The following is a 12,834-nucleotide window of genomic DNA, read 5'->3' as shown; positions in this document are numbered from 1 at the left end:
CATTGCAGCTCTATTTACAATAGCCAGGACATGGAAGCAACCTAAGTGTCCATTGACAGATGAATGGATAAAGAAGATGTGGCACATATACACAATGGAACATTACTGAGCCATAAAAAGAAACGAAATTGAGTTATTCGTAGTGAGGTGGATGGACCTAGAGTCTGTCATACAGAGTGAAGTAAGTCAGAAAGAGAAAAACAAATACCGTATGCTAACACATATATATGGAATCTAAAAATAAAAATGGTTCTGAAGAACCTAGGGGCAGGACAGGAATAAAGACGCAGACGTAGAGAGTGGATTTGAGGACATGGGGAGGGGGAAGGGTAAGCTAGGATGAAGTGAGAGAGTAGCATGGACATATATACACTACCAAAGGTAAAATAGATAGCTAGTAGGAAGCAACCACATAGCACAGGGAGAGCAGCTTGGTGCTTTGTGACCACCTAGAGGGGTGGGATAGGGAGGGTGGGAGGGAGACTCAAGAGAGAGGGGATACGGGGATATATGTATATGTATAGCTGATTCACTTTGTTATAAAGCATAAACTAACACACCATTGTAAAGCAGTAATACTCCAATAAATATGTTTAAAAAAATAAATAGAAAATTTTAAAAAGAAAAAAAAGTTTTCAATTTAGCTTTTATAGAACTTTGTTTTTCCTGGAAGAGAATTCTGCATTTTATAGTACTGGGTTGGCCAACAAGTTCATTTGGGGTTTGGGCCAATCCAATAGAATTTAATGGAAAACTTGGCTTTGCTAAGATGTTCTTATTCCATAAGATAGGACAGCTGTACCATGACTCTACAACAAAGGTACCACTTCTGCCACGGGCAATGAAACAAAATCAAGAGACCCTAAATATCTATTTCATATAACCACCCACTCTAGCCCAAGACTATACTGTTAATCAAACAAGTTTGTGTATCTAGTTAACTGGGAATTTTTTCAGAAGTTTAGGTTGGTACCTCCTGGTTGGGAAACTAACACCAGTGTTTTCCCAACCTTTACTCCAGGCTGAGAGAACTAATCAACTAGGCTGAGAGGTTAGTAAAAAGTGTACTTTAGGTTTGAAAAACCATTTTACAAGATAACCTTTAATTTATTGTGTTTTTTGATAGTTTTCTTTATTGATATTATAGAGCTCAAGTGAAATTGCAATGATAGCAGACATATTTTAATAAGAAGAGTACTTATTTTGTCATCAAAAAGTAAACTGATGAAGGAAAAGAACAGTTATCCAATTTGAACAAATGTACTTTAAAATAAATATACACTATACCACTGGGAATGTTATAGGTGCAACTGCAGCACAGAACACACACATGTATACTCAGATTACCCGAATACTATGAATGTTGTATCCACTGCAAATTATTCCTAAATTATAGGATAACTACATCCCACTTCCTGATTGCTGAAGCTACATTACCCTTTCCATCTTAATTAGGAAATAGATATGGTAACTATGTGTTAATATTTTCCCTAATGAAAACAATAAGAATTTTAAAGTAGGGATATAAAAGTGTCATTCTCCCTGAATAAAATATACAATAAATTATAGCTCAATGTTTTTTCTGCACGTTGCTGAAATAATAATTCTGCTTTAAAACAAATAAAAGTACATTTCAGTTGTTATTATCCTAGCAGAGTTCTTAAAAGATTATTGATAATAGAATATCCATATATAAAGTTATCTTTTTAAAAAGATGGCCAACCACAAGGCCTTTAAATCTCATAAATGAGATTTAAAATGAGATTTAAAATGAGTTCCCGCCAGACATAAAATCCTTCTGGAAGGAAGACTTGGCTTATCTGCGAAGGGGTTTAACGACCAAAACGGACAAACTGAAAAATGAAAGGCACCCACTTCACATGTCCTGGATAGAATGAGTTCCCTTCCTTCCTGCTTTGAGTGGGGCTGTGAACTGGGGTGAGCAGATGCGAAGATCCGAGGCTAACTAAGCGGGGTGTGCAGTTTGGAATGGAGCGGGGCTATCTTTTGGGTGGAGAGAGAAAGTTGGGCAAATACTGTCACAAAGGCTTGATCAGGCTGGACCGCCTCGAAGGCAGCTGTGAAAGTTTCCCCAGGTAGCATTCCAGTTGCCGGCCTTGACTGGGCTGCACGCTACTCTGTGACTCTAGGAACCCGCGTGGGCACTGGAGACAACGGGGATTCAGGACTGGCTTATGAATGAATGAATGAACAAATGAACGAACAGAGGTTGGCTTCTAGAACAAGGACAAGGACAGAGTATATAGAGATCTTGCAAAGGCCAGCAATGCTAAGAGCCTGGACCTCAGTGACGGCTGAGAGGATGGACAAGAGGCAGTAGCTTTAAGAGCTATTCTGATGGGACTCGGGCCACTGACTGCCTATGAGGACTGAAGGAGAAAATATAGGTCAAGAATGACTCTGAGGCTTCTGACCCAGGCAACTGGACTTTAAGAGGAAGAGCAGGCTTTGGAGAAAGGAAAATGAATTTGGTGTAGATCACAGGAAGCACTTTATTCATTAGAGAAGCATTTTAACTCCCTTATAGCCAAGATAACCCATATTTATTACAAAACAAATATATCAAAAAACACTTAGAAATGCAATTAAATTTGTTTATTGAAACAATATAGATAAACTGTGAGTAATACAGATTGTTTTCAGCGTAATATAGGCATCACATATTTCTCCTGGTAACAGATGATGGATAGATGGCCAGATAAAACACAATAGTAGAAGGAATCTAGAATGATGAATTTTATTACTAGATACCTCCCTAGAGATCAGCAAACCCAATCCCATTGAACAGATGAGGAAGTAAGGACCAGAGAGGCTAGCATTCTCCACTCTACATATGTTTAGGGCACTGACCACGTGCCAGGCACTTGGTGCTGGGCATATAAAAGTAAACAGAACACGGTACCCGTACTCACGGCGCTCACGGCCAGGCTAGTGAGTGAGAGCATCCAGGAAGCAGGAAATTTAGACACAGCCTAGTAAGCATTGTCAGAATAGCATGTTCAAGCTGCGAGGTGTACCCAGTCCAGGCTTGGGAGCAGCCTCCAAAGGCCATGCAGGAGCTGACCTGGCAAGGATGAGCAGAAGTCAGATAGACAAAGAGGTTGTGGAACGCTGCCCCAGGGATGCAGAGGTGAGGGGAAGCATAATATGTCTAGTGAATCAAAGGAGTTCCAGTACAAGGAGATTCTTGTCCTGGATTTCAGAAACAATAGTCCCCTGACTCCCAGTTCAGTGCTATTGTTAGAATGCTACCTGTCTCGACAGGTCTCTTGACAAGTATGTGATGATTCAGCACAGATATCAATACTCTTGCATAGAAAAAAAGGAAGCATATATGGCTCACGCTTACCCAGAAATAGACATTAAGATTTTCCAAACCCTCCTGTTTAAAACATATCTGTAGAGGAATCATTACTTTGTATTACAGACTTTCATTTCCTCCCCAAATGTTTACATCCCTTGGGTCATATGCCAGAAAGCTCTTAAGGCCGGAAGGGATTTTAAGGGCTCACACTGCCAGCAGCCAAGGGAGCACAGGGCGGGGGGGAAAAGGAGGTGCTGGAGGCACGGAGCAGTGAGCGCAGTCCCTACCCTGGCGCAGGCAATAAGCGGGTCATTGTCTGTAGAGAGCTTAGACATTAATACCAAAACCGACCAAAGTCGCTCCGCTCTTTTTATCACCATGTGCCAGCCATCTAGCAATTCCCAGGAAGGTCGATAACAACACATTCGCCCCTGCTGACCCTCCCCTCGCCCCGAGTGTGCCACCGCACCTCCCATACACCTGCACACAGCAAGCGCAGCTCCCAGACGGGCTTCGGAGACCTCTGAGGTCCCCGTGTTAGCCATCTCTTCATATATTACCACATACTCTCCATTCCATTCCTTTTTGTAAACCTAGCCCAGGTAGTCACAACCACACATACAAAATAAATAAATAAACCACATCGAAGTTTATCTTCCTAGAATTATGATATTTATCTCTAATGAAGAGTCTCATCTCTCAAGTCTCAAATCCGGCTCGAGCTGGGGCGGCTGGCATCTGCTCTCTGATGCTGTCCCTTCCGTGCTCACAGGCTTATCAGGAGCAGTCCTCGCTCATCCTCTCCGGCTGGGCTGTCTGGCATGTGCTTGGCGGGGTAAACACCGAGGGGTCTTTAATGCCCAGCTGTATGTCGAAAAACCGTGTGGACAATATCACACTGTAATTTTTGGTGAAGGTTTCCTGGACAGGATAACAATCCTTGACTGTATAAATGCCAATCCAGGTTTCATCTATAGGAGGAAGGCAAGTTGAGTTTTTAATGTACAAGACAGGCAAAATGTGTATATTTTTAATTATGCAAAATATACATAAAATAGACCATTTTAACCATTTTTAAGTACAGTTTGGTGGCACTAAGTACATTCACATTGTTATGAAAGCGTCACCACCATCCATCTCCAGAAATTTCCCATATCCCCCAGTTGAAACTGTCCATTAAACACTAACTCCCCATTCCTCCCTCCCCCCAGTCCCTGGAAACCACCATTCTACTTTCTGTCTCTATGATTTTGACTATTCAAGGTACCTCATATAAGTGAAATTAAACAGTATTTATCCCTTAGTAACTGGCTTCTTTCACTTAGCATAATGTCCTCAAGGTTCATCCATGTTGTACCATGTGTCAGAATTTCCTTCCTTTTTAAGCTTCAGTGATTTTCCACTGTATGTATACACCAGCTTTGTGTACCCATTTGTCTGCTGATGGACACTTGGGTTGTTTGCACCTCTGGCCTTGAGGAATAATGCTGCTATGAACATAGATGTACAAATATCTGTTTGAGTCCTTGCTTTCAGTTCTTTAGGGTATATGCCCTATATTGCTGGGTCATCCGGTAATTCTGTGCTTCATTTTGGAGGGAACCATCATACTGTTTTCCACAGCACAAAGGCCTATGTTTTTGAAACAGTCTTGGGGGAGGTGTGTTGGCAGCATTGCAGAGAAGAGCTTCACAGCTATGTATAAAAGCAGATATAATAATGGCAGTAGATCTGGTTGCTGCAACTTTAGTTAGTGTTTGGGTGAAAGGAAAAGGAGGCACCCAAATCTAACGTGTGACTTGGACAAACACCTTCCATGTCACAGACCTCCAGGGCATCATGAAACATCAGAGCCAAGGCTAAGCCCATAATAGTCAAAGTGGCAGGAAGTTACAGGGGGCCTTAGAAGGCTGAGGTGTTTGTTCAAATGCCTTGCTTAGATCCCAGCGCTACACAACTAGCAGAGTACATTTGGGGGCTGCAAATGGAGTTAAACAATTTGATTAAGCTTCTAAATTTCCTTAACAACTACCTTCCTTAATGGACTTAAACATTATTTCCCATCCTGCTTCCTGAGATGCAATACTTGAATACTTTGTTGAACCCTTACACGATCTGGCTGACTTTCTGTCCGACCACTCCTGGACGGTGATCTGCTCCTGGGGCCCCCCAATGGAGTACTGGTCCTCAAAGGTGGAGTTCTGAGGAATGTCTAGAGGGTCCCAGGGGTCTGTCAGGGTGATCTTGGAGCACTGCTTGGTGGCTTGTTCAATCTGAAACATCACTCCATCCTTATAGAGCAAAATATATTCAAATAATCTGGAAGACAGATTGAAAGAGAACAGTTCAGGACTTTATGTTACAATCACCGTGTCTTTTATCAGCATAAAAGCCAAAGGCCTTTGATACAAGTTATTCTTAAAATAGAAAAAAAATAGTTTCGCTGCTAGGCAATCATTTACTTACTTATAAACACTAGGCGCATGAACAACTTGAATATAAAATAATTAAAGTTCAGGAGTCAAAACTGAATATTCATGAGACAGTTACCTATCATACCTATCAATCACCTATTACCTTATCAAGTACCTATTGTATGACAGACCCTGTGCTTGAGATACAAACATGAGGAAGGTGAGGCCCTGGGTTAGCAGCTGGTTTGTGACCTTTTAGCCTCAGAGACACAGGAGGATTTGACTCTTGCCTTAGTTGTTGAGTCCTTGTAGCACTGAGTCAAGGCACCACAGGGATATGCTGAATGCAGGATGCCAAGAGCCTGCTGAGGACGCACCAGGCTCCCGTGCCCCACTGTCTCAACTGTCATCATAGGAATGGGCTTTGGTGAGGTGCAGCTGTGCTGGGAATGGGCTGAGACAGGCAAGGACAAAAGCTGAGGGGACCCCAAGCGAATGGCTTCGCTGAACTGAATCTGTCTGTGTGTTCTCAGCCTCGTCCCTCGTATCCAGTGCACACCCTACGTGCAGAGCAAAGCCAGAAGTATTCCCAGTCTGTGCCCGAGCCCACAGACCGCCCGCCGTCACCTTGCATGCTGTGTGGTCACCAGCCCTGTGTCTTTCCTAAAGCTAAGCCATCTTGGCGTTGGGTGAAGCTCGGTGAGTTTCCATGCATTCAACTGTCAATCTAAAACTCAGGGCACTGCTATTGATCAAGTGGAGTGAGGTTGCAGCCCTGATTCAAAAGTGAAATTTGCAACACCTGAGGGCAGAAGAGCCCAGAGAAGTAGCTTTTCGTGAGCAAATAATAGCCAACAGACTATCTGTGGTATATAAGGCTCACCCCACTCCACAGCCCCCAACGAGGATGCCTGTTCTCCATCCCAAGTCAGGGTTTGAGATTTCTTCAGAAAAAATATTATAAATGATAACTGTCCATATGGTCAAAATAGTACCATTATTAGGACTATATTTCATCTTCTATGAGCTAGCATAAAAATATAAACATAACCTCATTTTATGTATTTAGAAATATCGACCCTGCTTATTCTAGAAAATGTTTGAAATGACTTACAAGGGTAAAACCCAAGCACAGACCTGGAGAAGTGGGAGTGAATGGAGAAAGAAAAGGAAGTGTTCACGTTATGCGCCCCTGCTCAAAATGGAGCCAACCTCTTATACTATACACGCAGGGTTCACATCAAAGTACAAGCCCTTTGGGGGAGTTTGGAGTTGGACTGTCACTGCTTCCTCACTCCCGGTTAAGTCCCTGGCACATGAGAGTCTAAACATTCATGGAAGGAATATAGAAACATTAGCATCAACTATAGAGCATACTCCAGTCATAATATGGGATTCTTTGTCCGTACACAAATCCTGCTCCACGATCCCTTCAGTGAGAGTGGCCCCCCACGGAGCACCTACTGTATGCCTTCAGGACTGGTTATCTTCATCCTCCTCCTCCTTACCGTCAGCATTATCTTCTTGTGCTTTCCCAAGTTCAAGGTGTTTAGGCTAGAGAGTCATTCCTAGCTTTGGCTGATACTCCAGTTGTGTGCAGTGATTGTCCCCTGAAAGCTTTGCACCCATGTGCAGGAGAGGGGGGTTTCCTTCTTGAAACTCAGGCCCCGAATCCACAGAAGCACAAAAGTGGGAGCCTGGCGGCCATGTTTGTGGACATAACCTGGCCACCCTCCTCAGAGGGGGACATCTGACCCAGGGTGGGACAATCAGATGCTCTTGCTTGGACATGTGGAATTGCCACTGAAGGTCTGCTAGTCAGTCTCTTCGTGTGGCTGGTCATGTCGTAGGTAGACACAGGAGCCATGGGAGGCTAATTTCCAACAGGTGAACTGAATAAGAGTAAAGACTGAAGCACAGAGAAGCAGCTGCAAGCTGGGATTCCAACAGCTGTTCATTTCCTGGATGCATTTCCTCTCTGAGGCCTGGTGCCTACAGATCCACCTGCAGAGTTATGATAATAAGTTTCCTTTGTTCTAGTAACTTTCCTTTTTCTGCTTGGAACTTTTTGTGTGACTCATAACCAGGACTCGTTTCTAATACAGTTGAGGACTCCACTGTTCCTTCTACAGCCCTGGAACAGCCACCAGCGCAGCTGTTCTGGGAGAGGCACCACACGGGCCACTGAAGAACCAAGGGCCATGGATGCCTGGTCAGTCAACTGCCAGAGAAGGGGGCAGCAGGAAAGGAACTCTGCTAACTTCACTGTTTTCCCGAAGCCAGCTCTGTCCATATACAGAAGTAAAATGAAAATTCTAGACTTGAAACAATCACTACAAAATGTTAACATTGGTTAATCCTGGGGAATCTGAACACAGGTGTTTGTTATGATGTTCTCTGTACTTTCCTAGTTTTCAAAATATTTAATTTGAAAAAAGAGGGCACAGTATGATACTGAGGTTATGCTGACAGTGCCTTAAGTAAAACAGAAAATATTAATTTAGTTGGAAACAAAATAGAACATATAAGTCATTTTTTTCAAAATCCCATGTGGATATAAATGCTAGTACTACTCCATTGAAAGTTTTGGAAGATTTTCATGGCTTGTAAGTTTATATGAACGTCTTCATAGTCAAGATGTAGGTTCTCCATCACAACTACGATAAAGTAAAGGGCCTGGAGCCCAGTAGAGCCAGAAGGTCAAAATGTAGAGATCAGCCAAGGTTGAAATGAATCATCTGCCTGGGATGCTGTGCGGGTAATAACCCGTAGATCTGAAGCAGTGATGGACTTCAACAGAAACTGGATCCTGGGAGGTGAGATCAAAGCCTGGCTCTGAAGTGGAGGAAGCTGTGAGGGCAGGAGTCACCCCAGGGTGCAGTCAGGCAAGGTGAGGGGCTGGAATGGGTGTGAAGGACGAGGCAGGCAGGCTGGCTGGCCAGCACTGGGTCAACAACAGCCTGCAAACTTCGCTTCCTCGCTGGCCAGACACCAAGCAAAGCATTGTTCCTGGAAGGGCCCTGCTGCTGGGTCTCAGGTTCTCCCCGCCCAGTCAAGGGGTCAGCAGGCCAAGCTTTCCATGGCAACCCAAATGCAGAGGAGGTGCCCGGCGGGCCACTTGGCCTCTCACCTCATGGGACAAAGGATTTTTGTGGCTTCTGAGAAAATTCTCAAGCTGTGCGGACAATTTCTATTTCCTGAAAATCCGTTTTCCTAAAAATTGAAACTAACTTAGAGAAATAACAACCCTGTGCATACGTGTCTACTGCTTTTTTAATTTTAATTTTAATCGTGGTAAAATACACATCACATAAAATCTACCATCTTAACCATTTTTAAGTGTACAGTTCAGGAGTGTTGAGTATGTTCACATTGTTGTGCAACCAACCTCCACAACCCTTTTCACCTTGCAAAACTGAAACTCTGTACCCATTAAACAGCTCCGCATTTCTCCCTCCCCCAGCTCCTGGCCGCCACCATTCTACTTTCTGTCTTTATGAACTTGACTACTCTAGGTACTTCGCATAAGTGGCATCATACAGTATTTCTCTTTTTGTGACTGGGCTATTTCACTTAGCATAATGTCCTCAAGGTTCATCCATAGTGTAGCATGTATCAGAATTTCCTTTGTAAGGCTAACTAATATTCCATTGAATGTATATATCATATTTTGTTTATTCATTCATTCAAGAATGGACACTTGGGTTATTTCCACCTTTTGGCTATTTTAAATAGTGCTGCTATGAACATAGGTGTGCAAATATATTAATTTTCAGTGTACTATACACATTTTACAAAAATAAATAATGATTTATATATTTTTTTAACCTGCATTTTAAATTCAACAATTTGTCCTTGGTAGTCTCCCAAATATTTCCAAAAAGTACATATCAATGGAATCATTTTTCCCTAATTTATTACGAAAATTTTAAAAATGCAGAAGAGTTGAAGGTCTAATACAATGATCACCTTTGTATCTACCATTTAGATTAAACAATTGTTACATTTTGCCATATTTGCTTTATCTATTTCCTAAATATCTCTTATAAACAAGGCTCTGTACTTCATGTCCCATCACATCAGAAGACAGGTGATGTCCCATTTCGCTATTAATGCTACCAAATTTGATCACCAAGCCACGTGGTTACTCGATATGTCTCCATCATAAAGGCATTTCCTTTTGCAATTACCAAGTAATCGGTAGGTAATACTTTGTGATGCTGAGAATATCCTGTTACCCCATAACTGTCACCTAATCATTTTAGGTAAAACAATTTCTTGAATCAGTTATTTCACTGGAGGTTGGTATGATGCTACCAAGGGTGCAGCAAATGGTACCTATCCATCTGTCTATCTACTATCACTCTGCACTCGGGTTTTTATTTATTCAACATAAACATACGGCAAATAATTAGTCATTATTCCATTTGATGTTCAAATTATCCCAAGTTCAGTCAGTGGGAACTCCTTCTACCTGCTGTTTGTGACTTATAATATGATTCCATTAGTCTTTGAGTGATTCCTGGCTTTCTGTGACACAAGTGTCCCAGGCTCATCTTAGATTTTCCTTGCACCATATCTAAAATCAGTCATTCCTCTAAGGAAACCTGGAACTTACTGGGAAACAACTTAGAAACCAACATCTGGGCCCTAGATGTGCTCATTGTCATTGGGATGTCATTGATTTAAGGACCTTTCAGTGGTCAGAACTTCTTATGTTGAAGAAAAAAAAACATGAATTCATACTGATATTTCCAATCTAAATTTGACATTATAGGTTCTCCCCTATCATTTTTGTTTTTATGTTTACATATATTTTCTCTTCAAATAAAACTCATGCTTCCCAAAAACATTAGCAAATTTACTTATTTGCTTTATCCTACAATAGCTTTGAAATAATACTTTTAAAAGTGTTATCAAAAAATACAACTGCCCAGTGAAGTTTAAGATTTTATTGCAGTTCTTTTTGTCCTTAGAATACAACTCAATACTGCATTAAAAATTCACTTGGATTAACCCTGTTCCCTGGGTGGCTATGTTTCCAGATTGATATATCATTAGGTTCATTTGTTTGTTCTCAGTTCGGGGACTTCACACTCTTCCCCTTTGATTTAATTACATTATTTAAATATGTAAAGTTTTTCATGTTTCAGAACTCAGAACAATATAAAAAAACACATTCAGAGAAGTCTCACTCAAAATTAAAAACAAAAATTTAAAAAACTTGTTTAGGAATTCCCTGGCCGTCCAGTGGTTAGGGCTCCACGCTTCCACTGCAGGGGGCACGGGTTGATCCCTGCTTGGGGAGCTAAGATCCCGCATGCCATGTGGTACAGCCAAAAAATTAAAAAAAAATTTTTTTTAAAGAGAAGTCTCACTCCCATGCCAATCCCTGCCCCATTTCTCATTCTCCCAATGGATTGCACTTTTCATGGGCTTCCATGTTATTTTCCTTCATTTCTTTTGACAAAAAATAAGCAAACACATGTGTGCACTCTTATTTCTCTCTGTTCTTTCCAGAAAGGGTAGAATTCTATATACACTTTTCTGCATCTGGCTTTTTCCTGTCTCTATTAATACATAGAGGTTGTCATTATTCTTTTCTATGGCCATATAATAGTTTATCGTGTGTAAGTACCATTGGTTGGTTATTTAGTCAGTCTCCTGCTAATGAACATTGGCTTGTTTCCATTCTTATTATATTGCCCAAAACAAAACACTGAATAACCTTCTGCTATTTTGGAGGTATATATTTAGGATAAATTACCGATATGAAACTACTAGGGCAAAGGGTATTTTGTTAATATTATCAGATTTCTTATCAAAGAGCTGTGCAGTTTTGCACTCCTATCAGCAATATATGAGAGCATCTGTTTCCTTTATAGCCTTGCCAACACATCATGTTGTCAAACTTGGATTTGTGCCCATCTGATAAGTAAGAAATGTTATCTGTCAGGGTTTTTTTTAAAGAACTTCTTCCTTTTTTGGTAAGCATAATGAACATACAATGGACTGCATAAATCTAAAGTGTAGAGCTTGAGAAATTTTACAAAGTGAAGAATTAGGAAGCCCTGACCCAGATCCAGTTTTATGGCACACCAGAAGCCTTCCCCAGCTCCTCGCAGCCACTTCCCTCCAAAAGGGATAGTGCAGTTTTTTTTGTCTGGTTTTTTTTTTACATCTTTCTTGGAGTATAATTGCTTTACAATGGTGTGTTAGTTTCTGCTTAATAACAAAGTGAATCAGCTATACGTATACATATATCCCCAAATTCCTCCCTCTTGCGTCTCCCTCCCACCCTCTAGGTGGTCACAAAGCACCAAGCTGATCTCCCTGTACTATGAGGCTGCTTCCCACTAGTTATCTATTTTACATTTAATAGTGTATATAAGTACATGCCACTCTCTCACGTCGTCCCAGCTTACCATTCCCCTTCCCCGTGTCCTCAAGTCCATTCTCTACATCTGCATCTTTATTTCTGTCCTGCCCCTAGGTTCATCAGAACCATTTTTTTTTAGATTCCATATATATGTGTTAGCATACAGTATTTGTTTTTCACATTCTGACTTACTTCACTCTGTATGACAGACTCTAGGTCCATACACCTCATTACGAATAACTCAATTTCATTCCTTTTTATGGCTGAGTAATATTCCATTGTATATATGTGCCACATCTTCTTTATCCATTCATCTGTCAATGGACACTTAGGTTGCTTCCATGTCCTGGCTATTGTAAATAGAGCTGCAATTAATATTGTGGTACATGACTCTTTTTGAATTATGGTTTTCTCAGGGTATATGGACAGTAGTGGGATTGCTGGGTCAGATGGTAGTTCTATTTTTATATTTTTTAAGGAACCTCCATACTGTTCTCTACAGTGGCTGTATCAATGTACATTCCCACCAACAGTGCAAGAGGGTTCCCTTTTCTCCACACCCTCTCCAGCATTTATTGTCTGTAGAATTTTTGATGACGGCCATTCTGATTGGTGTGAGGTGATACCTCACTGTAGTTCTGATTTGCATTTCTCTAATGATTAGTGATGTTGAGCATCCTTTCATGTGTTTGTTGGCAATCTGTATATCTTCTTTG

At 41.3% G+C, this 12,834-nt stretch overlaps 1 protein-coding gene across 1 annotated transcript in view; it reads right to left on the bottom strand.

Annotated features, from left to right (window-relative positions):
* Positions 1-2,009: 2,009 nt before the first annotated feature.
* Positions 2,010-12,834, bottom strand: part of EPDR1 (ependymin related 1) — a 34,606-nt gene continuing 23,781 nt past the window's right edge. Inside the window, 2 exon segments of the mRNA XM_024115129.2 lie at positions 2,010-4,296; positions 5,436-5,644. Coding sequence (XP_023970897.1) covers positions 4,103-4,296; positions 5,436-5,644 — 403 coding nt within the window. The 3' untranslated portion in view covers positions 2,010-4,102.

This window comes from Physeter macrocephalus, chromosome 5 (genome assembly GCF_002837175.3).
Source record: "Physeter macrocephalus isolate SW-GA chromosome 5, ASM283717v5, whole genome shotgun sequence".
In the NCBI taxonomy this organism is placed as follows: domain Eukaryota; kingdom Metazoa; phylum Chordata; class Mammalia; order Artiodactyla; family Physeteridae; genus Physeter; species Physeter macrocephalus.
This window is presented reverse-complemented; position numbering and strand designations above follow the sequence as displayed.